The following is a 26,451-nucleotide window of genomic DNA, read 5'->3' as shown; positions in this document are numbered from 1 at the left end:
CTGAAACCTGTGACTGTGACCTTATTTGGAAAAACAGCCTCGAAAGATGTAATTAAGTATCTCAAGATGAGATCACCCTGAATTTACAGTAGGTCCTAAATTCAATCACTGTCCTTTTAAGGGAAAAGCAGAGAGAGATCAGAAATACACAGACATAGAAGAAGGACGCTGTGAAGATGCAGGCAGAGACAGAAGAGATGCTGCCCTAAGTCAAGAAATGCCAGGAGCCACCAGAAGCTGAAGATGCTAGGAAGGATCTCCCTTAGAAACTGCAGAGGGAGGGCGGCCCTGCCAACGCCTTGATTTTGGACCTCGGGCCTCTAGAACTGTGAGAGAGTACGTTTCTGTTGTTTGAAGCCACCCAGTTTGTGATAACTTGTTACGGCATCCTTCCAAATTTAATACACCTTTTTATTCAGCTAGCAAACAAAAGTACTCAAAGAATACCAAGAAAGAAGAATGAGGTAAGAACTGCAAACAATTCCACCATCCAAAGATAAACACCCATATGATTTTCTATATTTTGCTATAGTCTTCATTTGAAACGCTTTATGACTTTATAGGCTGCCATTTTATACACAAGACAATGAAAAGGCTGAGGACTGAAAAAAAAAGTCTCAGTCTCAAAGACGATTTGGGGGAGGAAAGGGCCAAATGCTCTATATAATCCAAGTTAACTGCATGCTTTCCTTCAAAAGGAAAGGGAAGCAGCCGCCTCAGCTCTGGGGGACCTCCTGAGCATCTCTGGCTGAGAACCAGACATGGGTTAAGTCTTATTAATTATATCTTTGAATGTATTATCATTTCTCATATTCTTTCCTCTCCATAATAGAAGAATGAAATTAGAATTGCCTAAATATGTTTCATTAACTCTATTAGCAATCACTATAAAGCTAGCTTAATGCCTATAAGACACAAAGTCTCAATTAGAAAGTTGTTTCAACTCAGGACCAAGAGAGAAAAGACCCCTTTGTTCTGAATAAACCGAAACAATTTCTCTCTGTTCTTTTAAGAGTTTATTTAACAAGCGATACACGGGCTTCAGGGTACAATGAGATTAGTCCAAAAAATTGCTTTCAAAAGTAATTTACCCAATAAAATATTCTCTTTAGTCAGAAAAATGTACCTGCTCACTCTACATTTGCCAAAACTATCCTTTCTGTTTTAGCCATAACGAATTCTCATTCCCCTTATAGACAGGTTAAGAAAAACCAGCAAAATGTCTACTATCAGGAAAAATTAACATAAACTATACAAAATAAATATAGGAGATTTGAGAGGTTAGAAGTTAAACAAAAGTGTTTTAGAACTTTATGGGATATGTATTTTAAACCATCGGCTCCTGAATTTTTTTTTTTTTTTCATTTTCAGGTGCACTATTGAAAGACAGCCTGCTTTGAGCAAGTTAAACTATCAAAGAACTACAGAGACTAATCAAATGTATGAAAATAAACGAAGCAACATAATTAGTAATTATTCTAATTTTTTCTTTTTTGCTGAGGAAGATTCACCCTGAGCTAGCATCTGTTGCCAATCTTCTTCTTTTTGCTTGAGGAAGATTTACCCTGAGCTAGCGTCTGGACCAAACTTCCTCTGCTTTGGATGTGGGTTGCTGCCACAGCATGGTTTGACAAGTCGTGTAGGTCTGTGCCTGGGAACTGAACCCATGAACCCGGGCCACTAAAGCAGAGCATTTGAACTTAACCACTACGCCATGGGGCTAGCCCCATATTCTAATTTCTTAAATGAAGCATTAAAGCAAGCATAGCACAGAGAGAGGCAGAAGCAGGAGACATCAGCTCAGAATCCTGCATGGCACACGGCTGTCACTCTATGGGGCATTCTCATCTACAGATCTGTACCCAAAAAGCTTTAACAAAGTGAAAACGTTCTCAGAACAAGGCAGTTACCGCAATTTACAAAGATCACAGCCGAGGTCCGGAGGACCACGCAGTGGGTGGATGGAGGCCACCACAGGTAGGAGGAGGACAGAAACTAGACCAAGGACAGCGTTTTCCTGTTCAAACTTCTTAAGACTCCTCTTCCAACAGGTGAAATGGAAATCATATGAATTTCGCTCGTATTTAAAATCTTTATCAGTCAACTGAAAAATAAGTATTAAGCAGCAACTACACACGTATCATGCCCGGATCTATGGTACCTACAAACGAACATGGGACGGTCCTGCCCCTCTAGGACCTGAGCCAGCACTGGATCCCCACCAAACACAGGCAAGACGAGCATCCACAGTAAAAAGGCAGAGCAGACGTGGAAAGAAAGGCAGGGAGACTGGGCATCCCCAATTCCAGCCCTGTTCTTAAATGATAGGCCAAGAGTGAACGCTCAGTTTTTCCAATGGTTATCACTCAACAACCGTCCCCTTGGAGCCTTGGAGTATGAGCTCAGAGATGCTCTGTAGGGCTGTACCGTCTTTCTTTCGGTGGTGTGCTAAGACTGCATTTAACGAGAGCCCGTCTAGAGCTCTCTGGCAGCTGCGGCCATCTGAGCAGCTATTGTCTGTCCTTGCAGTCCTGGTGCCGGCAGGATTAGGCTTCCAGCCAAAAATGGCATTCTATTCATAGGCTGTCAAGGCTGGAAAGGCCCTCAGATCTCATTTAGTTCAAACTTCCAGAGTCCCATAGAAAATCCTAATAAAATGCATCAAATGATCAGTCTAAAGTCACACAGGCAGTGGCTGAGCAGGAATTTGCACCCTAAAATCTCCAGACTTCTCTTGCGGTTGTAATTCTAGCTCACTAGCTGTTTCTTGTTGAAAAGTGATAGTAATAAAACATAAGATAACGTTAGATCAAAAGCTAAACACAATTTATTGAGAATTGCCTTTCCTATTCCTATAAACGTCAGATACAGCAGACAGAGAGGAAAGAAATCCAACCTACTTAATCAGGTTAATATCACGTTGACGAAAAAAGGCTAATCTCAGATACTTAAATGCAAAATCTTAAAACACTGCTCCTTAAAATAACTTTACCAAATGATATTCAGCAACATATTAAAAAAAACAGAATACCCTTTGATAGAGTTTACCCTAAGGATTCAAGGTTAACAGATTTTAGGAGGAAAAGCATATATCATCATCTCAACATGTGCAAAAAGGGCAGTGAATAAAATTTTACTTCTTTCAGACGTTAAGGATAACACACTTCACTATAAAATAAAAAATAAGCAGAACGAACAAGCAAGAAAAATCTATAATTCTTAAAACAATTGCATATATTTGGGAAAAACTACAAATAGGTAAACTTATTATTATTATTTTCTAATGAATTCCTGCCATTGTAAGTGACTGGCCCTTCACTTCCTTCCTTTGCGGCTATCAAATGTTACCGGAAACCCTCGGAAGTTGTTTGCAGCTGGAGTTATTTCCTATTGCACTTTGTTCAGCCTCCGTTCCAGCCACAATAAAATGCCATTTACTTTGATTGAGGGAAAAAAAAGCTGTAATGTGATCCTGGACTAGAACATGGATGAGTACCCAGTCCACCTATTGGCTATTACAGCATTTTATGACTTTACCATGCTTTAGGAATTACAACACATAAACACTCTCTCCATATATGTATATATATGTATGCATACAATTTACATATAAATATCACCAAAGCTATCTGCAATCAAATAATATTTCCTATACTGAACATAAAGTAATTCTGTATTAAATACGCTATCCTACCTGTAAACGAATGAATGAGAAACAGGCCAATGTATAAAGTTGTCCTCTACAAAGCATGAGAAGCTGTAACTTAGTAATTTGAGCATAAATATTTCAACTCCGCATAAGGGAATTAAGAAAACAAATGGAGGAAATGGTAAAGATTTAATAAGTGTACATATAACCAACTGAGAGAGCTGGAATTTCAAGCTCTGAAATATTTTTAACAGGATACACCAGCACGAAGAAGTGTGAGAGTTCAAAACTTGGAAATATTTTATCTTCTAATGAGAAACAGTAATTTCTCAGAGTAGAAGAGACCTGAATATTCTATCATCAACTTGCTAAATCTTCTCGGAGATTTTAACCTTGATAACTAATATTCTAGCCACCCATTCTTTAAAGAACAGTTTTAACAACCTAGAGAAGCAAAACACAGATCATCTTTTCTATGTATTCATCACTTAGGGCAATTTTTACTTTAGAAATATCAAATAGTCTACCCTCTCAGAAATAAATCAACAATTTGACTAGTCCAACTGGCAAATACATCAACTTTTTGGGGTCAGAAAACTACCATCAACCTGTTTTGGTATGATTTGCAAGCTAAGAATGGCTTTTACCCTCTTAAATGGTTGAAAAAAATCAAAAGAAGAATATACTGTGACTCATGAAAAGAACATGAAATTCAAATTTCAATGTCCATAAATAAAGTGTCACTGGGACACAGTCACGCCTGTTCATTTCCATACTCTCTACGGCGGCTTTCACTCTACGGGGACAGAGTTGAGCAGCTGTCACAGAGACTATATGGTCTGCAAAGCCCAAAATATTTACTACCTGGCCCTTTACAGAAAAAGTTTAATGATCCCTGCCGCGCACGGTTAATAAAACTAAGTTTAAACATCTAGTGTTACTTAGAAGCTTCACGCTTTTTGGTCTGAAGGTATCACAGAAATAAGATTAGCTAAAAATCAACCATTATATAATGCAGGAACTCTTAGTACAAAGAACAGAGAAGGTACAGAAAAACTGGCTCCCAAACCACGTTTACATCCCAAACCCAAAGGCAGAGACAGTGAACGTGGGACTATGCACCGAGAAGCAGCAGTTATGAAATTCGTGTCTTTCTGGCTCTGACCTCTGGGTGGCCTTAACCTCTCTGAAGTCATATAATAATTTGTAAAATGGAAAAAGCACAAATGGGGAAGACAGCAGACTCCCGGCATTTGCAGTCTCTACCCACCTCACAGGGCTTCTTGTAAGGATGAAGTACGTGAGTGCTTGTAAAATATAAAGTGCAAAGCACACGAGCCAAACCTGTCACTGCCCCTCTGGCTCCTAATGGAAATTTTGCTCCAGCCTCATCTAAAAGTGAGGACAAGACATGGTAGAAGGTTGGAAGAGTGGTATGAGAAAGAGGAGAGAATAAGACAAGATGACAGCTAAAGATGGAAAGCCCAGGCTTGCTGCTTTCTCTCTGGCTGTCTCCTTCAAGCTCAACTCTCACAGGGGCCAGGCAGGAGACAGTCTGATGGAAATCGGTCCAGAGAGAACCAGCAGGACTTACAGGATTTGAACAGTGCAAGGTGCTCCAGAGCCAGTGAGGAGAAGAGATTCAGAGGAAAGATCATCCTCCAAAATACACGAAATTTTAACTCTACAGAATTGATAAAGGAAAAGCTAAGAAAACAGGAAGATGAAACAGCCTCAAAATCGTTTTTGAACCATTCAAAGTTTTAAGTGGACAGAAACAGACCCAGTACCTGTGAAAAAGCCTAAACCTTTTTAAGAGGCACAAGAAGACACAGAAATCACATACATAAACATGCACATGTATTCAAAAAGGGTGCTTCTACTTAACGTACATTTCCGATGACTTTATTTTTAACCATAAGAAAAACTCTTTCTAAGTATATTATATATGTTACTAAACAGGACGATGTCCATCAATGAATGAGAAGATGCCAAAAAGTGGCAAGAACACAAATGTGCACCAACAGGTGACTGGATAAGCATATTGTAGTAATATCTATACAAAGGATGTACAGCAACAAAAAAGAATGTACTCTTGGTACTCATTACAACATGCACGAATCTCAGAGTATATATGGTAGGTCCAAGAAGCTGTACAAAAAAAGGGTATATACCGTATGAGCCCATACATATAAAATTTTAGGAAACGCAAACTAACATATAGTGATGGAAAGTAGATCAGTGGTTGCCAGGGATGGGGACAGAGAGGAGAGTGGGAGGGAGGGAATACAAACAGGCACGGGGAAACTTCTGGGAGCGACAGATATGTTCATGGCTCGATCGTGGTGATGGCTTCACAGCTGTATCGCTTTGTTAAAACTTCTCTAATCGCAGACTTTCTACATGTGCAATTTACTGTCTGCCAATAAGACTTCAACAACATTTTTTAAAACTAAAGAGCAACACTTGCTTTGTATTTGGAAGCAATACTTGCTTCCAAAGCTTGGAAAACACCAAACATACAGATAAGAGACTAAAACTGGTCTTGTCTAAAGCATCCACAGGCCTAAAAGTAAGACTTCAAGATTATCTGCCAATTCTAAGTAGCATATCACTCCTCAGAGGTTCAAACTGGTAACATGGACTAAAAAGGCACTTTGCTAGGGTGGTTTCAGTGTCCTGAGGTTACTCGTGGATAATGGAACCTGTGAAGTGCACACTAGTCCCTATTGTTGGGGACTCCCCGTCTTCTCTGTCCTTGACATACCACAAAGCTGTGACGAGTTTGTCTGCGGGAGCTGGGGCGGTCAAGGCTCAGACAAGTGAACATTCTGTGCTCTTGTCTCTCTCCCATCTTGAGCAACTGCACAATTCATTTTAAAAGAAGCAAACTGACCCTAGCTGATACTGGACATAATCTAACAAAAAAATGTTATAAAAATTTCTGGTGTCAACAAAAGTGTATCAGAAAAGGAAAAAGGATTAAGTCTCTTTTGCTTGTACAGTCTGAAAAAGAACGCTCCTCACCCTACTTACAAACAATATCAAAAGAACCATGTGAGATGCAGAGAGAGAGTTCCTGGCATCATAATCAAGCACAGAAACTTTGACTGGAAGATAAAAAACATTCAAAAAATGATCACACAAACTTGTCATTTAGAACCCAAAATTCATATTATCAAATCCAGTCCTAGGGAGGTTTTTATTCTTTTAATACTTTCTCATAAGATGACAAGAGGAGAAAAAGGTACCGTAGAGATGGTCTCCTCTCCAAAATGACTCAGGTCATCTGATTTACATTTATACAAAATATTCCAAGGAAATGCATGTAGACTGTCAAAAATAGCTGGTTATTTATAAAAATAACAAATATTCTCCTTTAACCCTTATTCTGGTATTTAAGGTTTTCCATCAAGCATAGCCATTCTCCCATACACTCATCTAACTTCATCTCTTGGCTGCTAATTCTCACCATGCCTTCAAATTGACCCCCAACGTGATAAATACCGCCTTCCTCTTCTCCACCCATCCACTTTCACTACCGTCAAAATCAGCCCAGTAACTTTCCCAAGGGCCCTCGTCCTCCTGAGTACACCCACCACATCACTCTGTTCCCATTCCTCCAGAGGTGTTTGCTACAGTTTTTGGCGCACTCTCTGGTACCCACCTGTTTCTCTTTGCTATTTCACTTATGCAGACTACAAACTTTCAAATTATCTCTTAACGTGCTGTAAACAGAGCACAAGCTCTGTGAACACCTGATGCGTAAACAATCAATGAATAACAACGAATGTCTTGCTCTAGTCTGCTGGACATCTTGAGAATCACCAGGGTTCTAAACTTACCTTTACCGCTGAGGAGCAAGGAGACTAATCTGACTTCATTAAACGTGTTTATCCAAAGGAGATGCACACATTTATCAATCTACTAAGACCTTGATCATCTTATGTACAGTTAATAGAGCAAAGGTAACATACGCAAGTGGGAGAGGCTGTGGCATCTCCTATAAATGATTCTGGGGGCTCTGTATTTTGCAAATACTTGCCTTAACGGATGTGCAAAAGCACTCATCACTAACCATCAAATGGACCGACCTGGAAGCCACTTTTCCCTAAGATCCTAGAGGAAAAGCCTCGCTCATGCCCAGATGTCTTAATTTCCAGCCCACTGATTTTTCTCACTCAGCCATTAATTATTAAGTAACATGATTTAGGGTCTCCAGGTGGTGTTTTGGGTCAGCAAATCACGGGAACTTCCTCCTCCCAGACTGTCTTTCATCAGCTTTCACAGTCTGGCCCCCATAATACTGACCTAACTTATTAAAAATTGTCTATTTGAAAAGTTTTGAGGAAGATGTACACTTTGAGGCATTACTTTTTGGACCCTGAGGATCGTGCCCAAATTTTCTGCTGAGTTGTGGGAACAGAACCATCTAGAGACAGACCTCGTGAAGCTGCATTTACCATATTCTTTAATAATGCCCATGCTAAAATATGGTTATTTCTTGATCTTTAGAGATGGTAGGTGACTTGCGGAACGATCAGGCTTTTTTATGAACCCTAAAGTTTATAATATACTTTGCAACAAATATTCTTGTGTACTAACTACAGTTATTCTCCACTATGATCTGCCTTCAACTCATAAGAAAATAAAACCTTTTTGCTACAAAATTCTTATGAATTTTCTCCCGCTGTCCTGCCAGCAGGAGGCATGTGCTTCCCACCCAGGGGTTCGGAAGCTAGCTGTGGACTCCTGGAAGGCACTTAGTCTCCCTGAAGATAAGGAAGAGTTTAGAAGTCTCCCCAGACATTCTTCCTAAGAGCTGTCAGAACAGAGAGACGTAAAGGGAGTGGCAATGCCACATTACCACCTTTCAAGACATAACACAATAGCAGTGATGTCATCTCAGAGGCCCCAGAGATAACCAAGGTTTCAAAGCTCCCAACTATAGCTCTAATCTATATAATTTCCTTAAGTTTTTTTCTTCTTCTTCTCCTCAAATACACATTATGTTCACACCTGTAGTATTTACTCAGATATTCAAAAGGACATTTATCGCGTGCTTGCCTGTCTCTTTGCAGAGGACTTAACCTAATCTGTGAGAGAGATAGAAGCCGTTAGAAAAATGAAAACATTTAAAGTCTAATCCCACAAGCAATTTTTGAAAAAGGGGCAGTTACGTTCTTGAATTACCACCTCAAGGCTTTAACTTCTAGACTTGTCTGTGGCCGCACCCCTACCCACTTCCAAGGCAAATAGTTTCTTGACTCTAAAATTCTTCCCCCAAATTTTTACCAACTTCTAATCTTTCTTCTTTTATGTTCGAGAGTGCCTTCTAATTTTTTAGCTCTTAGCCCTCTTTCATTTTCTTTCACAAAAATGAGGCTGAGCCGGGTTACCATTTATGCAGTAAAAATAGTACACAACTACACTGTTTAAAGAGCCTTTTACTAATCATTTACAGATGCTACTTCAGATCTTCGTGTTGTGGTATAATCTCTTAATTCCAGCCTCTGTCTTGGGCTCAGGGTCCTGCACCGTCCTCCTAATGATTCCAAAAGAAAAAACTCTCAGATCCCATTTCTCTCCTACATAATTAAATTCTTATAGGGCTCAAACATTTGTGATCAAGGACTGGTTTCCTCAGAATCCAAACCTCACTCCTATTCTCTATCAGAGGAATATACAGGAATTTGGCCAAAGAGCTGGCAGGATAATTATCTCAAGGCAAAAGTAAATCCTAATACATTCATATTAAACCTTGAAGTTATGTTTACTCTTAACAATCAAGAAAGACTATCTCTGTGAATGCCAGGTTGAAATATGCTGATGAGTGGTTTAAAAACTAACATATTAACATGCTTCTTAAGAGACAAAATATTACATCACACAATTTCTATCAGGTGTCTTTCTATGGGCATTTTGGGACACAGATATTGAACTCAAGCTTCTTTCCACCTTAAAAATTGCTTCTTTTTTGGAAGGGGCCCCATGGCCGAGTGGTTACAGTTCTGCATGCTCCACTTTGGAGGCCCAAGTTCGTGGGTTCAGATCCCAGGTGTGGACCTACTCCACTCATCGGCCCCGCTGTGGAGGCATCCTACATTCAAAGTAGAGGAAGACTGGCACAGATGTTAGTTCAAGGCTAATCTTCCTCAAGCAAAAACAAGTAGAGGATTGGCAATGGATGTTAGTTCAAGGTGAATCTTCCTCACCAAAAAAAAAAAAAAAAAAAAAAAGCAGCTTCCTTTTAAGTGCAACAAAGGGAATTATGAAATAAGAATGGTACAAAAAAAGGAATAACAAAGACTGGTAAGGAAGCTGAGAACACCTCCTAAATTTTGATTTTTGTGTAATATTTCCTTGACATATCAAATAGACAACCCAGGAACTGAGCAGGCCAGCTCCCCCAGCATAAGGACAGACTTAATAAGCAAAGACACGATCGAGGCATGCAGATCATAGTAACTCTCCCTCTTCAGAATTCATAAGCAGATTCTGTGGAAAAGCACTGGATCACTGAAACATCTGGGTCCAAAGGCCAGTGACCTCCTTGATAAGAAGTTTTATTTTCCTACAAATAAACTGTCGTCTCAGTGTCATACGGTGGTTCTTGTTTTAACTCCATCAAGAAATTGAAGAGCGCACCCCTCCACGTGCGAAGTTTTCATTGCATAAATGACAGCTACCTTTCCACAACACAAACGACAGCTATGCTGCACCGTTTTTGTGAAATAATACAAAAGCAAATGAAAAACTGAGAAAAGAGTAGATGCACTGCCAAATGTAAAAGGACAAAGATTAAAAGTTTCTAAGGAATTCGGAAGATGACTTTGGAGTCGAGCGGCTATCTGCTTAGAAGCAGGGTCAGATACTGAGACGAGAAAAGAGCTAGAAGGGAAACCTGAGATATCAGTTCAAGAAAGTAACTGCTCCCAATTTGGAAGTTGTTAAAACTTGGTCCCCTACTGCCTGCAGAGAGACAGCACTGCTCTACGGAAAAATTCTAAAACAACATAAAAATAACTACTGTGAATTGTGAAATAAACACTTTTGATATTTTCCACAAAAAGCAGAGTTAAGAAAATTGGGATACTTAGCAGCGGCAGAATTTGCAGTAAGTTTAAGATATATCGCTAATTTGGGAGCTATTACCAAAACAAAGATGTTTGCTTTTCAACCTGCATGTGAAACTACACTAACGAGCAAAATGATAAAATAGCTTTATAAAAACAAATGCAAAGGAAAAAAACATTTGGACTCAATTTTCATCTGGAAATAAAGGCTTGTTTTGAATAACAAAAGAAAAACAACTTATTAAAAACTAAAGAAAAGTGGCTAAGAAAATTATTCTTAAACTTCCCCATATCAGGAGAACATAAGCAAGAACATTTCATATAATTATATTAACACATACCTGTTTTAGGATGTATTGCAAAGAACCCTTGTGGATTTCCACTTGTAATTTTGTACGTCAGCTTGTCATTAGAGCTGGAATCTGGGTCAAACGCCTGAATTTGGACCACAGACACATCCTTGGGAGAATTTTCCATTACTTCTGGATAATAAACAGGCTCTGAGGTCTGGGGTGCGTTGTCGTTGACATCTTCAACCTCGATGTAGACCTCAATAAATGATGAAAGCGGTACCACACCCTGATCAGTTGCATAGACTGTTAGCCAGTAATGGGAGGTAGACTCCCGGTCCAGTCTATCTGAAGTCTCTATGACCCCTAGAGAGAAAGACGGAGAAAATCATGAGGTAGCATGTCAACAACAACAAAAAAATGCCACTTTGAGGAAGTGTCAACCTAAATTACAACTCTGATTTATGGAGGGCTTATGTGTCACTTACAGCCGTGTGATCTTGAGCAAGTTACCTAACCTGTCTGTGCCTCAGTTTCCTACAAATTGGAGATAATGAAAGTATGTTCCTCATAGGGTGATTAAATGAACTAATACACACTTAATGACTAGACTAGCACATGGCACATAATATGAGCTATAAAAGTATTTGTCATCATCAGTATTAGGTGTCAGAAACTATGTGGAACACTTTACAAATATCATTTCGTTTAAGTCTCAAAACAACCCAATGAGGTGGGTCTTAAGAGATCATCTGGGGCCGGCCCTGTGGCTGAGTGGTTAAGTTCACGCGCTCCACTGTGGCAGCCCAGGGTTTCGCCAGTTTGGATCCTGGGTGCAGGCATGGCACCGCTCATCAAGCCATGCTGAGGCAGCATCCCACATGCCACAACTAGAAGGACCCATAACTAAGAATGTACAACTATGTACCAGGGGGCTTTGGGGAGAAAAAAGAGAGAGAAAAAAAAGAGAGAGATCATCTAATGGCCCAGTACTTTTGTTTTTCCAAGGATGAAATTCACGGTGGGTTGAGATCTGCTGACTTTCCCAGAGATTGATCAGGGACCCAGAGACAAAACCAGAGATCTGAGCCCCACAGTCTAGCATCCCCTGCATCGCACACGGCATTCATCTGACCACAGCTACAGTTCAGAGAAAGAGGAGGAGCAACACTTCTCTCCACATCTCAGTTTGGTAGACACACCCTTTATGGCGGCCAAGAAAACACAGAGCATAGTTTTCAAAGTCCAGAATAAGGGATCGCTCAGGTCTCTTGAATACCGAATCTTTCAGTTTCTTTCAATCACCTTCAACAAATGGCAAGACAACCAGTGTGCCAAAAACATAAATTCTCCCACTATGCTATAAGCTCCACAAGGGCATAGAGACTGCATCCTTTTCAAATATCAGTACACCCAGCACTGTACCCAAAGCCCAACTATTTATTAAATGAAGGAAGATGAATAGATATCTTAACTGGAGTTGATATAGAAAAGTCTTCAATTGGGACCCAACCTAGGACACACTTCTTCTTAAGTCAATTGGTAAAAGTTGGAGTTACACAATTACAAGGAAAAGGATAAGAGTGTGTCTAACATCTTGGCCCAGCCATTGAAACGAGTCAAAACTCTACCTATCTCAGGCTTTACCTCTTCTGAGGGTGATGAACAGTGGAAATATCCATTTCTCCTAAGCAAATCTCACCTTTCTATTCAATGGTGTCATCTTGTCCTTTGGCCTTCCCAAAATATATCACTGTATTTTTTCTTGTGCATGAATTATTCTGAAAAAATGCTACTTTTAGGGTTCAACACCATGGTCCAGGCTGGACTTTGGAAATCCTACAACTCTACAATCACTAAAGTTTCCCATTTAATGCAAAATACCATGGGGAAAAATAACAAATATTAACTTACCTGTGTTCAGAAATAAAACAGTTTTTATCCCAAACATAACCTGTACTTGTTATTTTTTGATTATACAAATTTAAATATTTGCTTACTTGAGGTAGTTAATATCAGAAAAACTCATTTATTTTGAATGTTAGATAATCATAGCCAACACTCCCAAAAAGGTTTACAAGTTATCAATACCAAGTTTAATTAAATATTAAAATGTGAAATCGATTATCACAAAATGAATGTGTATTGCTATTTCAGAAGCATTATAATTACTTGCTACTGCTTCATTAATTCTTAGAAAACCCTCGAAATGGATCTATAATAAATGCTCCTGAAAATATGGAACAAAGGCACAGAACTCTCACATAAAAGGAGCTAACTGGTCTCTCCGTGCAGCAGAGACAACCGTCAGATAAACTCAAATACATTTTCCTTTTCCTCTGGTCCAAACATAGTCTATGCATACTCAATCTATTCACTAAATCAGTAAAATTCTATCTGTTTTTAGCCTGAAAGAAGAGTGTCCTTAGTAACCAAGGGAAAACAATCTTTTTCCAGTTTCTCTTTTTTCATCCCTCCCATCAACTGAGACAAAGGAAGTCACGGAGTAAGAGAACATTCTCTACTAGGATGACGTATTAACAAAATGAATACACAAATGCTCCTCTTGTGTTCTGCCATTTCATTAAACTGTAACATAATTCACTTGGCAGGTGAAGGATTATTAGAAAATTTCAAGAAGACAGGTACATGGTGCTTGCATTCACCTCGTACAAGTTCTAATCCTCATATAATTCAGGCTGCTATTCACTTTTTAAAACTGTGTCCCTCTAAATGTGACTCGTAGGCATTTAATAACAAAGATAACTATAGAAACAAATGTGTTCTGTGTTTACTATACAGCAGGCACTACAATAACTGTCTTACATGCATTATCTGATTTAATCTTTACATCCAACCTGCCTACATACGTGGTGGTACTAACTCCATATCACGGATGGAAAACTCAGAACGAGAGAGATGAGGAACTTTCCCAGAGTAGTATGAGAAAAGCGTAGTAAAGAAACTTTAACATGAAAAACTCTGAAAAGTCAAATCAAATCTCATACTTTGTCCATTTTTTTAACATCAGTATTCATAAGGTTTATATTACACGTTTGTTCATATAGAACAGCTTTCTCTCGCCTCAGGGCGGAAGGGAAAAAAGAAACATAAAATGCAAATATGAGGTTTAAATCAGAGACAAAAACCTTCATTTATCTTTCATCAAGTTCCACTTCCACTCTGGTCTGTAGGTGTCCAGACTGTCGTGTACGACCAGGGGATCCCTCTCCTGGGAACCACCCTCCTCTCCCAACCTGGCTGGCAACTCAGGGAGCAGCCAGATTCTTCTTTGCATGAGCTCCTAGCCACAACTAGGAGGGGAAGTTTCTGAGTTCCAGGTAAACTCTGGATATTACTAAGCATTAAATCTGAGACAGCGAAGTGGCTCCTCTCAAATAAGGGAGAAATCAGGATTGTATTAACTAGCAATTTAAATAGTAAATAGACAAGACTAAGATGTGCAGGTGTTCATAGTTCATGAATCATGGACTGCATATTTTTATACATATCACGTAGCGATTGCTAAGATGTTTATCTTTTGATATACTTTATTACATCCTTGTAAAAGAAAGAATGAAATTATTTAATACAGCTTATAGTTGACTATAAAATACAGTGAATTCTCAACGGCCAAAGCAAAAGGAGGGCATGCCGAATAATCTAACTAAAATGCTCAAATTCATAATAATATAAGGAAATTTACTATGTTCATAATAATTTAATAATAGTAGGACTTAGTATACGCCAAGGACTTCAGCAGGTGCGTCCCACGCATTAAATGATTTAAAGAACACAGAAATTGTACGATTTTCATCTCAGGTTTACAAATGAGAAAACCGAAGCTTAGATAAAGTAAGCAACTTGCTGAAGCCTTAGAGTGACTGAGAAACACAGCCATGGTCAACAATTACAGGGTGGAATCGGGATCTGAATCAGAAAGTCTGATTCCAGAACTCAGGCTCTTCACCATCAGGCTATACTGTCATCACTAGCTATATAGCATCATCGTCCCAGACTCCACAGCACCAAGGATGCTGAGGACCACAACGGGCTACTGCCATGAAGAGAGGCTACAAGCAGTTTTCAACTGCTAAAATAAGGATCCCCCTACACTTCAAGGACAATAAAGGAGAGAAGATTCAAGGACACCACCTGGTCACAGGAATTCAGGGTCTGGTGCCTATGTACTATTCTAATTGCAGATTCTAAATCTAAGCACTGTTCTAAAAGCACAAAGTAGGGGGGAAAAGACCAGACACAGGCAAAGTTATTTTGTGTTCTGCTTTTTAATCAGTCTGCTCTGTCACAAGTACATTCTATCAACCCGCAGGCAGAAACTTCTGAAGCAGACAGAAAGCACTACCCTGAGCTCCATCTTGAATCTAAGCAGAGCAGACCACAGGTCCAGAACAGCTGGTCTAGATAATCTGCGGAGAAAGAGACCGGTTGTAGATCTGGCCTTAGCCATCTCAAAATCAACAACTGTAGCCTGGCAACCCTTTAGAAATCCTCCAGGGCGATTTTCGTTTTTAATCAAAGTTGAAATGATTTGCCCAACTTGAGGGAGCGAAACACACAGAGAGTTTCGAAGGCAGAGTAAGCCACCTCCTTAATCAGAGGCTATGGGAATCCCAATCATTCTGCACAGGGGTCCTGGTTTCTGAAACGACTAACATACCAACTATCTAGAAGTCTGACCAGAAGCAGTGTCTGTTCTCTCAGTCACTACAAGTCCTATTCCCACACTTAGTCACGCTTCTGTCCCCAGTCCTTCCTAAAGCCACAACTAGCACTTACAGATGGATTTCTTCTATTTCCTTCAGCAGTTACCTTAAATCATGGAAAGGAAACAACCTTTCTGAATTCCATTATGAAGACTTCTAATTAGCACCTTTAACACAGGAAAACCACCACCACTGCCACAGACCCCTAGCCATCGCTGGAAGCGAAATCAAGCTACTGTTCATTCTCAAAACTCCACCTCACTCTTCCTTCTCAGTCCACGATCATCAACTTTCACTAAGTACTTCTGTGCACACTCGGTTACAAATTCACTTTTCCAGGACAATTCTCTAAGGAACCAACAAAAACTATAAATATTTAAACTACAGTTTTAAAGATATTCCTCTTTAACATATAGCCACGATAATACCGTAGCATCTTTTTCGGCACATATATACATCCATATACAAACTCGCCCTCTGTGGTCTTCAAGTATCTTCCTGTCTCTCAGTTCCCTTCTTTCTCTGCCATCTCTGCTCCTATTTTTTATTTCCTCTTTCACTTTTTGAGAGAGCAAAAACAGTATGCAACTCGATGATGTGTAAGCCCAGGCAACCCAGGCCTTGCACAGAGCTCCCTCCAGCCCCAGAAGAGAATCAATGCACTAAGAGAAAAAGCCCGAGAGAAGGATAACATGGAAACAACCCCTTTCTTGCCATGAGGTTACAGTACACAAGCAGTGGACAAGAAAGGGATGCTGCTGTGCGATTCCACTGTGCATACCTTGAACAGAGGAGACAAGTTTAGACAAGCTTGTTACATGCACCACCCAGCAATGTCCCTCTGCTTTAGTGAAACATTACAGAAGTAATAAATGCCTCGCTTTCCAATCTCGAGAATACAATGAAGACATTTTCAGGAAATGATGTTAATAAGCCGAGAAATTTGAAAGTAGCCGGAGATCTGGACCTGTTAAGTAAAAATATTTATCATTCCAAACATACTCTCTAGGATTTCAAAGCCACCACCAGATGTCACTATGGAAACTGATTTTAAATGAGCATACGGTGGAAAGACCAGACAGAAAGAAAAAACTACAGTGTAACTGTTAAAAGAGTTTGACCAATGTAGCTGAAAACACATCTCACAGCAAAATTTCTTTCTAGAAGGATTCATGAATGTCCATATATTTAATCAAACAGGTACTGATGTCTTCCCATATCCTGATTACGCAAAGGTTGCAGGATACAGTACCAGCTGCTCAAGTAAATGGTCCAAAAGTAAATAAAGGTTTCCAAGAATAACTAATTCCTACTCCCCACCATTCATGGCTAATGGTGCTGTTAACTCCAATACTGTCCTTGAATAGGAAAGGCCAGCATTCCCTCCAACTGACACAGGTGGAGCAAGAGACTTTCAACGTAGGAATTTTTTTGTATTAACTTCCTCTTCCTACACTAGGTTCAGTTTTTTGATTATTCTCTGATTTTTTCCTAAAGGTATGCTTTCTTTGGGTGAGGACGGTTGGCCCTGAGCTAACATCTGTTGCCAATCTTCCTCTTTTTTTTTTTTCCCTCCCCAAAGCCCCAGTACATAGTTGTATATCCTAGTTATGAGTCCTTCTAGTTCTTCTATGTGGGATGCTGCCACAGCATGGCTCAATGAATGCCATGTAGGTCAGCGCCCAGGATCCCAACTGGTGAACCTCGGGCCCCAGGAGCACAGCGTGCAAACTTAACCATTATGCCACCAGGCCGGCCCCTCAACATAGTAATTTTTAAGCAAAAGTAAGATCATATGTAGCCACTATACTGCTAAAAATAATTTAAATGACTCAAATTTCCATGACCACAGAACATCTTTCTTCCTGGAATTTTCCTATTTTCTTTAATAGGTCTTGGCCCCTATCAAGCCCAGGGTCAAAGCTTTCAATAACACCTTGCTATTTCAGATTCTTCAGCCATCCAACTCAAAAATCCTTATAATCAGCAACAATCTGGCAAGACAAATATGCAAACTCTATCTTCCTTTCTGATACACCATGTCACATGCATTTTTTAAAAAAATTTTCTAGAATCAAGCTTAAGGCAGCAATTGTATGAAAAGCTTCTTTAGTCAATCACAAGAAAAACTGAAATACGAAATATAATTTTTGATGATATTTTCCCTGTGGGCAAAAAGGGACCAACAGACATTCTTTTCTCCCATTCCAAAGTTGCATGGTAAACAGAATAACTCTTTTGGAAGTAAGTATCTTCCCAAATGTAAAATCAAAACTCACTTTAATGGAACAGAGATATCTTCTACACACTTGAGATACAATATGCCTTTCTACAATGAATCCACAAGTGGTTACTCAAATTTTTTTGCTAGTTATGGAAAAATCAGAAGTCCCATAATATTAAATATTAATCTGCTATAAGACATTCTTTCTGTCTTAAAATTACATTTAAAAGTAGACTATGAGCTCCCTACTAAAACGCAAACCCTTTGAGAGCAGGGATTTGCTGTCTGTTTTGATCAGGGTCTGGTAAACAGTGGGTGTTTACGAAGCATGTGCTGAAAAAAGAATGTTGACCAGAAACAAAGTAACTGTCAGAAATGGCCCCAGCTAAGGGGAGCCTAAGGAGATATGACACCTAAATGTAATGTGGGATCCTGGATCAGAAAAAGCACATTTGGTGAAATCTAAGGAAATCTGAGTAAACTGTGGGCTTTACTTAAGAATGCATCAATATTGTTCATTAATTATAACAGACATAATAATACAGGTTGTTAATAATAGAGGAATCTGTGTGTGGGGCAGGGGCCATAGGGGAACTCTGTATTATCTGCTCAATTTCTCCATCAGAGCTCATAATATGTAGATTAATTTGTATCCTTCTTTAAGTGATAAAGATTTTTTCAATTTGTTTTTACCTCATTTTCATTAAATATTAGATTTAGACTGATGATCCTGTTAACATTTCAGCATCTTGATGATATCTTGAGAGATCCTAATATAGAGTTAAAAAACCTTATATGTTAGGACTAAAGGTTTACACAGCAATCCAATTATATATCTGTTTACATTTTAACTTCTAAATTTACTGTAAATTTAAGAAATATTTTTTTATTACTTTGTTTTGCCTTGAAAATATTAATGTGAAAAGTGGTAACATCAGTTTCTTGACATAAAAAGCGAGATTTCTGAAAATTTAACCATTCTTTAAAATGACTGCACCAATTTGACATGCAATACTTTCTAATGAATCAAAACTCTTGAATTCTTCTAGACATATAATGTAGTAAATCATAATATAAATATATAATATACATATTTAATGTTCCTGCCTGCTTCTTCCATTAGTTGGCAAAATTGTGTTGTTATTGTTGACTACAAAAGAGGAACAAATGAGATAAGTGTCTGTTAAATTGAAGGCATTTAAGATTCTAAAATGGCTATTCAGTCCACTTAGGGAATGACTCAGAAGAAACACTTTCAGTACTCAAATAAAAATGTCATACTTCCTTTTACCTCAAGTATACAAGATAGTATCATTTACTGGTGTTAGTAATCATAATACATAACAAAAATGTAAAGAGTCATGTTTAACGTTTATTTTGCAGAGAGAAATTCTCTGCAAAAACCAAATTCTAGTACTTTTAGAAACAGAATGACATATATATATATATATAAAATAAAATTTTTAAATGTTTGAGACCACATAAATAAGGTAAACACCCCATGCTTTTAATAATAATTATTTTTTAAAAGTCAAAATAAATCAAATAAGTCAACTAATGAAGCATCCCTAATGGACCAAGCAAACTGCTCGGCAGAATATGCTAGTATACTGCGTAGTTCACCAGATACCTCTCTGCCCTCTTACAGCTAAAAACAGAGTAAATCATGTTGTAAAATTTTCTCTCCAGTTTAACTAAAGACATGGTACTAATTATTACCAGGACCCAATCTTTCAAAACCAATGACTTGCCAGGAGTCTAATTTTTAAGAAGCCACTTGTGATCAGGAACACAGCAAACTCTGAAACACTAACAATGATGGTGATGATGACATTATTAAGAGCAAATACATAGACAGAGCTCATAATATGCCAGACACTATTTTAAGCACTTCTCGTATATTAACTCATTTAATCTTTAAAGCAACTCTAAGAAGTAGGTAATATGATCATGCCTATTTCACAGATCCTTGAGGAAGCAGACAGTGTCAACAACTTGCCCAAAGTCACAGAGTCCATTAGTAGTGGAACTGGGATTCAGCCCCAAAGAGACTGGTTCCAGATAATCGTGCTATAACAACTTCATGTCTCTGGCTGTGTCCTCTAATTGGAGGGATGCATGAAAACAACTGAACAGAGCCTACAGTATCCAGAGAAAAAGTCCTGGCTTCACTGGAATGTAAAACGTAGTGACCAGATGGAAAAACCTGGTTTTACTGTTTTCCCAACACTTGAGGATCTGGGTAAAGTGTCTGATGCTGCAAAAGTTTCATTGTTCTGTGCCATTAAGACATTAAGCACATTTTCTACTATCAGGAGAAAAGGGGAACTGATCTAATGGATAATGGCACATATGATACAGCTTTAAAAGAAGACATCTATATTATTAATACACATGTGATGCACAAACACTGAGTGAAAAATATAAATCTTTATAAAAGCATACACAGTATGATCTTGTTTCCGTTTAGTTGTGTTTCAAAAATAAAAACCACACAAACACACAATTACATGTACGGGGAAAGAAAAAGACTAGAATAAACAAAGTAACGGAAGGATAATAAAAAAAAAAATCAACAGAATGAACTGAAATTTTTTTAAATCTATAAATTTCTGGAACAGTGAATTTTAAGCCATATTTAAAATGCATACAGTAAAAAGACAAATAAAACAAAAGTACCAGCAGTCCTAAAGGTTTTGTTAGGATAACCTTCTTGTTTTATTTTCCCTTTATGTCTTAGATATGCTTTAATTTCCAAGTATTTATCTCTGTTTCATTTAACGAGAAGATGTATAACAACGGATATTCTGCTTCAACAATTTAATTTATGTATGAAACTACTTGCAAAGTTTTAGGTCTAGGAAATTCTACAACTGTATTGCCAAGAGTTAGGTCATAACTTAATGATTAAAGGGAAAGCTTTTTATGGAGTAACTGTCAGTCTGTTTTCTCATCATTTGGATTGCCTATTTAAACCATTTTAATTAAAATGTATATCTATCAACTCCTTTAATGAAAATTGTTGCAATAACTTGAAAAAAAGCTGAGGAAGCTTTTTGACTTGCAAACTTACTAAAACATACTAAGTTCATAATCAGATTTTAAGCATCATGTTTCAAATCCAGGGATTTCTTTAGCTTTGCAAAGAGTCATTCCCTCGACAAGCTCTGCTAAACCACATTTTCATGCTTTGCTGAGAAATTATTCCAAGTTCTAATTTCCACGTGAGAATCACTAATATTGTTAACGAGGGCTTTCATGGATAAGCTCTCTTAAAGAGGATCATCCTTGGGTATCAAAAGTATCATCTGAACACATTTGGATACAACTACATACAGCCAGCCTTTGGAGGCATTAAAATTCACAGGATACATTTCACATATATACCAATGGCAACATTCCTAGCAGTTTGTTTTATATTTTAGAAGCTAGACACTTTCAATGTTGACTACTTTTCCCACCTTATATTTACTGGATGTACACTCAGCAAATGCTTTATATATGTGATATTGTTTAATCCTCATAATTATTCTGTAAGCTCAGTGGTCTTTCCTCATTTTCCATATGTGGATGCAGTTTAGCACTGAAAAGTTACTGGTCTAAAGGTCATGCCTTCATCATTGTAATACTAATAAATTAATCAATGAATTAATGAATTCCATTTCCAGTTAGCCATCTAAGTGTTTACATTTAATAACTCGTTTAAGCCTCAAAAGTTAACTTGCCTTAAGTTACCCAACTGGCTGCAGAAAAGCAAGAATCCACCACCTGGTTGATTAGCTCCACAGCCTAAACTCCTAACCACTGGGGTGCTCTCTTGTGCTTTCCTGTTCCTTTCGGGGGCAGAGCTGTGATGCAACAGCATGTCTGACTTGGGAGCCCTGGCTCTTTTGTGTAAGCCTACGGAGATGATCTGCATAAACCAACACTATTAATGGAAAAAAAATCAACACAGCGACAAAAGTCTACCAGCACTTGCCCATGGTGTGAGGAATGACATGACTTAAAATATAAACCCAAGTAAACATGGCCGCAACAAATCCCTATGCAAAGCTCAAGAATCCCGTGTGACTAAGTTTAGCATTAAAAGAGGAAAAAGATATGAAAAAGAACTCGACACTGTTCTATAGTTGGGAAATTAGTATAGTTCTGCTATCATCTTGTTCTGTAAAAACACAGAAGAAATTGGTATTAAATGAAACATAACAGGTATAAGGCAATACTACCATTGTCAGAATATAATTGAGTTATGAATACAGCTATTGTTATTAAACTTAAAATACTACATGGTGGGAGGTAATCCAGAGTTTTAAATCTTAAACCAGTTGTAAAAGTTTTGTGCTAGGGGCTGGCCCTGTGGCCAAGTGGTTAAGTTCACGCTCTCTGCTTCGGCGGCCCAGGGTTTCACCTGTTGGGATCCTGGGAGTGGACATGGCACCGCTCATCAGGCCATGCTGAGGTGGCGTCCCACATGCCACAATCAGAAGGACCCACAGCTAGAATATACAACTATGTACTGGGGGAATTTGGGGAGAAAAAGCAGAAAAAAAAAAAAGATTGGCAACAGTTGTTAGCTCAGGTGCCAATCTTTAAAAAAAAAAGTTTTGTGCCAAATAAAAACTTATGTCTTAAGGAATACCCTTCTTCGGAAAAGAAATCTGGGTGACTTTTTATTCTAGTCCCCAGTACTCAAATAACAGGTTTTTAAAAATTGTGCCCTGTAATATCCTGTTCATTAAAAAGGATTTAAGGGGCCAGCCCTGTGGCATAGTGGTTAAGTTTGCATGTTCTACTTCAGCAGCCTGGAGTTCAGAGGTTCGGATCCCAGGCACAGAACTACACGCTGTTCATCAAGCCATGCTGTGGCAGGCATCCCACATATAAAGTAGAGGGAGATGGGCACAGACGTTAGCTCATAGCCAATCTTCCTCAGCAAAAAGAGGAGGATTGGTGGTGGATGTTAGCTCAGGGCTAATCTTCCTCAAGAAAAAAAAAAGGATTTAATATTGTTTATAAGGGTCTGGATCTTAATAGAAACTAATCTAGAACCTGGCATTATTGATTGTTACATTCTTTAATTCATTCAACAAACACATGGTTCCAACTATTTGCCAGGCATGGTATATCTGAGGTGCTAAAGAAACCCAAAGGAGTAAATGGGGTCTTATGGGAAAGAGAGTTAAATGAGAGTAACTTATTTCCTGGAGCAGCAGGGAGGGAAGGGAAAGAAAGCACACTTGTTGAGAAAATACATCAAAATAATTTAACAACTAGTTACTTTAATAAATTTTTTTTTGAGGAAGATTAGCCCTGAGCTAACATCTACTGCCAATCCTCCCCTTTTTGCTGAGGAAGACTGGCCCTGAGCTAACATCCACGCCCATCTTCCTCTGCTTTATATGTGGGATGCCTACCACAGCATGGCTTGCCATGCAGTGCCATGTCCGCACCCGGGATCCGAACCAGTGAACCCCAGACCACTGGAAGTGGAATGTGTGCACTTAACCGCTGCACCACCAGGCTGGCCCCTACTTTAATAATTATTTTCCACTGATTTTATAAATACCTCTTACAGAAAGATCAAATACATCCTTTTTCTGGTTATGAGTCTCTGTCTGAATTTTATGATGCAACATGTAATTATATGATTTTTTTTTTTTGAGGAAGATTAGCCCTGAGCTAACTGCTGCCAATCCTCCTCTTTCTGCTGAGGAAGACTGGCCCTGAGCTAACATCCACGCCCATCTTCCTCTACTTTATTCATGGGACGCCTACCACAGCATGGCTTGCCAAGCAGTGCCATGTCTGCACCCGGGATCCGAACTGGCGAACCCTGGGCCACCGAAGCGGAATGTGCGCCCTTAAGGGCCGTGCCACTGGGCCAGCCCTAATCACATGATTATTAAAAATAACTTATAACATTCCATTTTGTGAGAAAAGATAGACGGCAGATGTGTATATATACTAAATGCGGTAAGTCATAGGGATGAGCAAATTTTTTCCTTTTTGTGTTCATATTTTCTAATTTTTCCACAAGAAATACATATGTTACCCAAAAATATTTTTTAAACCCACATCTTTCAAGAATTAAGCCAAAGTGTATCAACAGAACTTAAGAAGTTTCAGAAATGGAAAGCAACCTTTAAAAGTTAAGAGTGACTTACAGGTTTCCATAAGCTGAGTGACAAGTGCCTGAGACATCTGTACTGCAAAGTACGTTCTAGCAGGAAGACAAGGCACTATTCAATGATGAAAATGTCAGTTGAAATGCCTCATGCCAAACTCCTTAGCACTCCCTTGCTAAAGAAGGAATGGAATGAGATTCCTGTGCCACAGTCAAGTATTACACTGGCCACTGTATAAACACAGCTCTTTCCAAAAGAGACAGTTGTCTCCAGAGTCCTAGAATGCACAGGCTGGGAGAAGAGCTCATTTTCCTTTTTCTAAGTTTTATTTAGGCTTCTATAAAACAGATTCTAAATACAGAAAACTGCAACTCTTCGTTTTTCTTAAAATAAAACCTAACCCCACACGCAATTCAGCTATGCCAAAAGGAAGGCGTGCTCGACATGAACTGAATACCAGCAGAACCAACTAGAAATCCAGCTTACTTTTTGGTGCATGTGGTAATGAACCTGTAGAAATGTTTCCCCTTCCTACTCACTCCCAAGTGGCATTTTTCTTTACTTTGGATCTAATGAAAACACAAACCTGTTTCTCTATTAAATTCTATTTTAACCACAAAGCAGTTTTTAAATTTTAAAGATTCAAATAATTTTACAAATCGAAAAGGTATCATTTAGAGGCAATATTCAGCTTTTTAATATCCAATTTGCTGCCAAACCCAATAGCTATAAGAACTCAGAAACTTAAGTGAAGTGAAGGTAAGCTAGTTACGAAATGATTCCCTGACACTGATAACTTAGGAGAAACTTCGTGTATACCATATTTTATGCTAACAAACACGTCAAATCAAATCAAACACCTGTAAATAATAATCTAAATGCACTGTAAGATTTGACTATTTAAACCTTACTAAGAACCTCTGTTAAGGCAAAACATCCATTTGTAAACACATATAATCCCCTAAGTTAACCTGTTTTCTAAATTCAGATTCTTTTTTAATGAAGAAAGGTGTGAGTGACAGACTTGAACTGATGAGAAGATTTCTAACATGATATATTTTTTAAAAATCACTGAAGACAGAGCACACCTCTATTTACCAGTGGATTCTATAATTCAAGGGAAACCATCAAGACTCAGGAAATCTAGACTATCTGGTTTACATTCACAAACAGAACATTCACAACCAAGACTGCCCAGTGTATCTGTGAAGAAGACACATGAATTATATAATCTGCACTATTTTAAGCCAAGAGGAAATAATTTTCACGAAGTATTTAAAACACTGAGTGAAGGCAGGTGGAGAAAGATTCTGGCTAATTCACCTGAGAGACAATAGAGATGTAATTCTTACTTGAGACTGGAAGAGGCTAAAATAAGAATAGATTGGTGGGTCTCAAATAACTGTCACGTGTCTACATTAAAAAGCTAAAGAAAAGAACTGAATTTGGGAAAAAAATATACAGAATAAAAAATTGCAGCAGTTCTTACATTATCCTTGTTCTTAATTCTCTCAAGTGAGGCCAAAGTTACTCTTTAATAAAGTAATAATCCACACTTCATTAAAAATTGAAATATTTTCTTCTCTAATATTCCTAACCATCAATAAAATGTACTGATAACAGAAGACCTGGAATATGAAAATAAACACAGGGACATTATCTAACTGTACATTTAGTAAAGTGTAGACAGTCAAATTAGCCATTAGAATATATTCAAAACAGCACCACAGTTAATTACAACACAGTATTTGTAGTTAACTAGTAAAAGTTACTGAAATGTATCAGAGATACTACAAAAATAAAAATAACCTTTTTGAAGAAAGGAATAAAATTAGCTGAAAGTATCTTTCTTAATAGTTAAGTAAATGGCAATTCAATGAAATGAAAGTACCTCAGATTTTGTTTTGAAAATTATCTGCACTTTGCAAAATACTTTTTCCAAAAACCAAGTAAAAACTCAAAATGCAAAAGCAAAAACGTTAATAAATTTTTTAAAATGGTACTTAAATATTACCGGCATTTCTAAAGAAGCTCAAATATTTCTGGCTCATCAAACGATATCAGAGTCATAGGTTCAAAATTAAGAGGCCAGATGTTCTAAGTCTGACTGTCATTTTTTAAATGATTTTTTTTTTTCAGGAAGATTAGCCCTGAGCTAAAACTACTGTCAATCCTCCTCTTTTTGCTGAGGAAGACTGGCCCTGAGCTAACATCCACGCCCCTCTTCCTCTACTTTATATGTGGGACGCCTACCACAGCATGGCTTGCCAAGCAGTGCCATGTCTGCACCCGGGATCCAAACCGGTGAACCCCAGGCTGCCAAAGTGGAACATGAGCACTTAACCGCTGCACCACCGGGC

At 38.4% G+C, this 26,451-nt stretch overlaps 1 protein-coding gene across 11 annotated transcripts in view; it reads right to left on the bottom strand.

Moving 5' to 3' along the window:
* Positions 1–26,451, bottom strand: part of FAT1 (FAT atypical cadherin 1) — a 130,662-nt gene that overhangs the window by 59,809 nt on the left and 44,402 nt on the right. For all 11 annotated transcript variants that reach the window (XR_011498897.1, XR_011498898.1, XR_001400369.3 and 8 more), the window contains exon 3: positions 11,067–11,381. Coding sequence is in view for 6 of the 11 variants with exons in the window: in XM_070500108.1 (XP_070356209.1) it covers positions 11,067–11,381 (315 nt within the window). In the remaining 5 variants the exon portion in view is untranslated. The remainder of the gene's footprint in view (positions 1–11,066; positions 11,382–26,451) is intronic.

This window comes from Equus asinus, chromosome 27, assembly GCF_041296235.1.
Source record: "Equus asinus isolate D_3611 breed Donkey chromosome 27, EquAss-T2T_v2, whole genome shotgun sequence".
NCBI lineage: Eukaryota > Metazoa > Chordata > Mammalia > Perissodactyla > Equidae > Equus > Equus asinus.
Note: the sequence above shows the minus strand (reverse complement) of the source record. Positions and strands in the feature narration are given on the sequence as shown.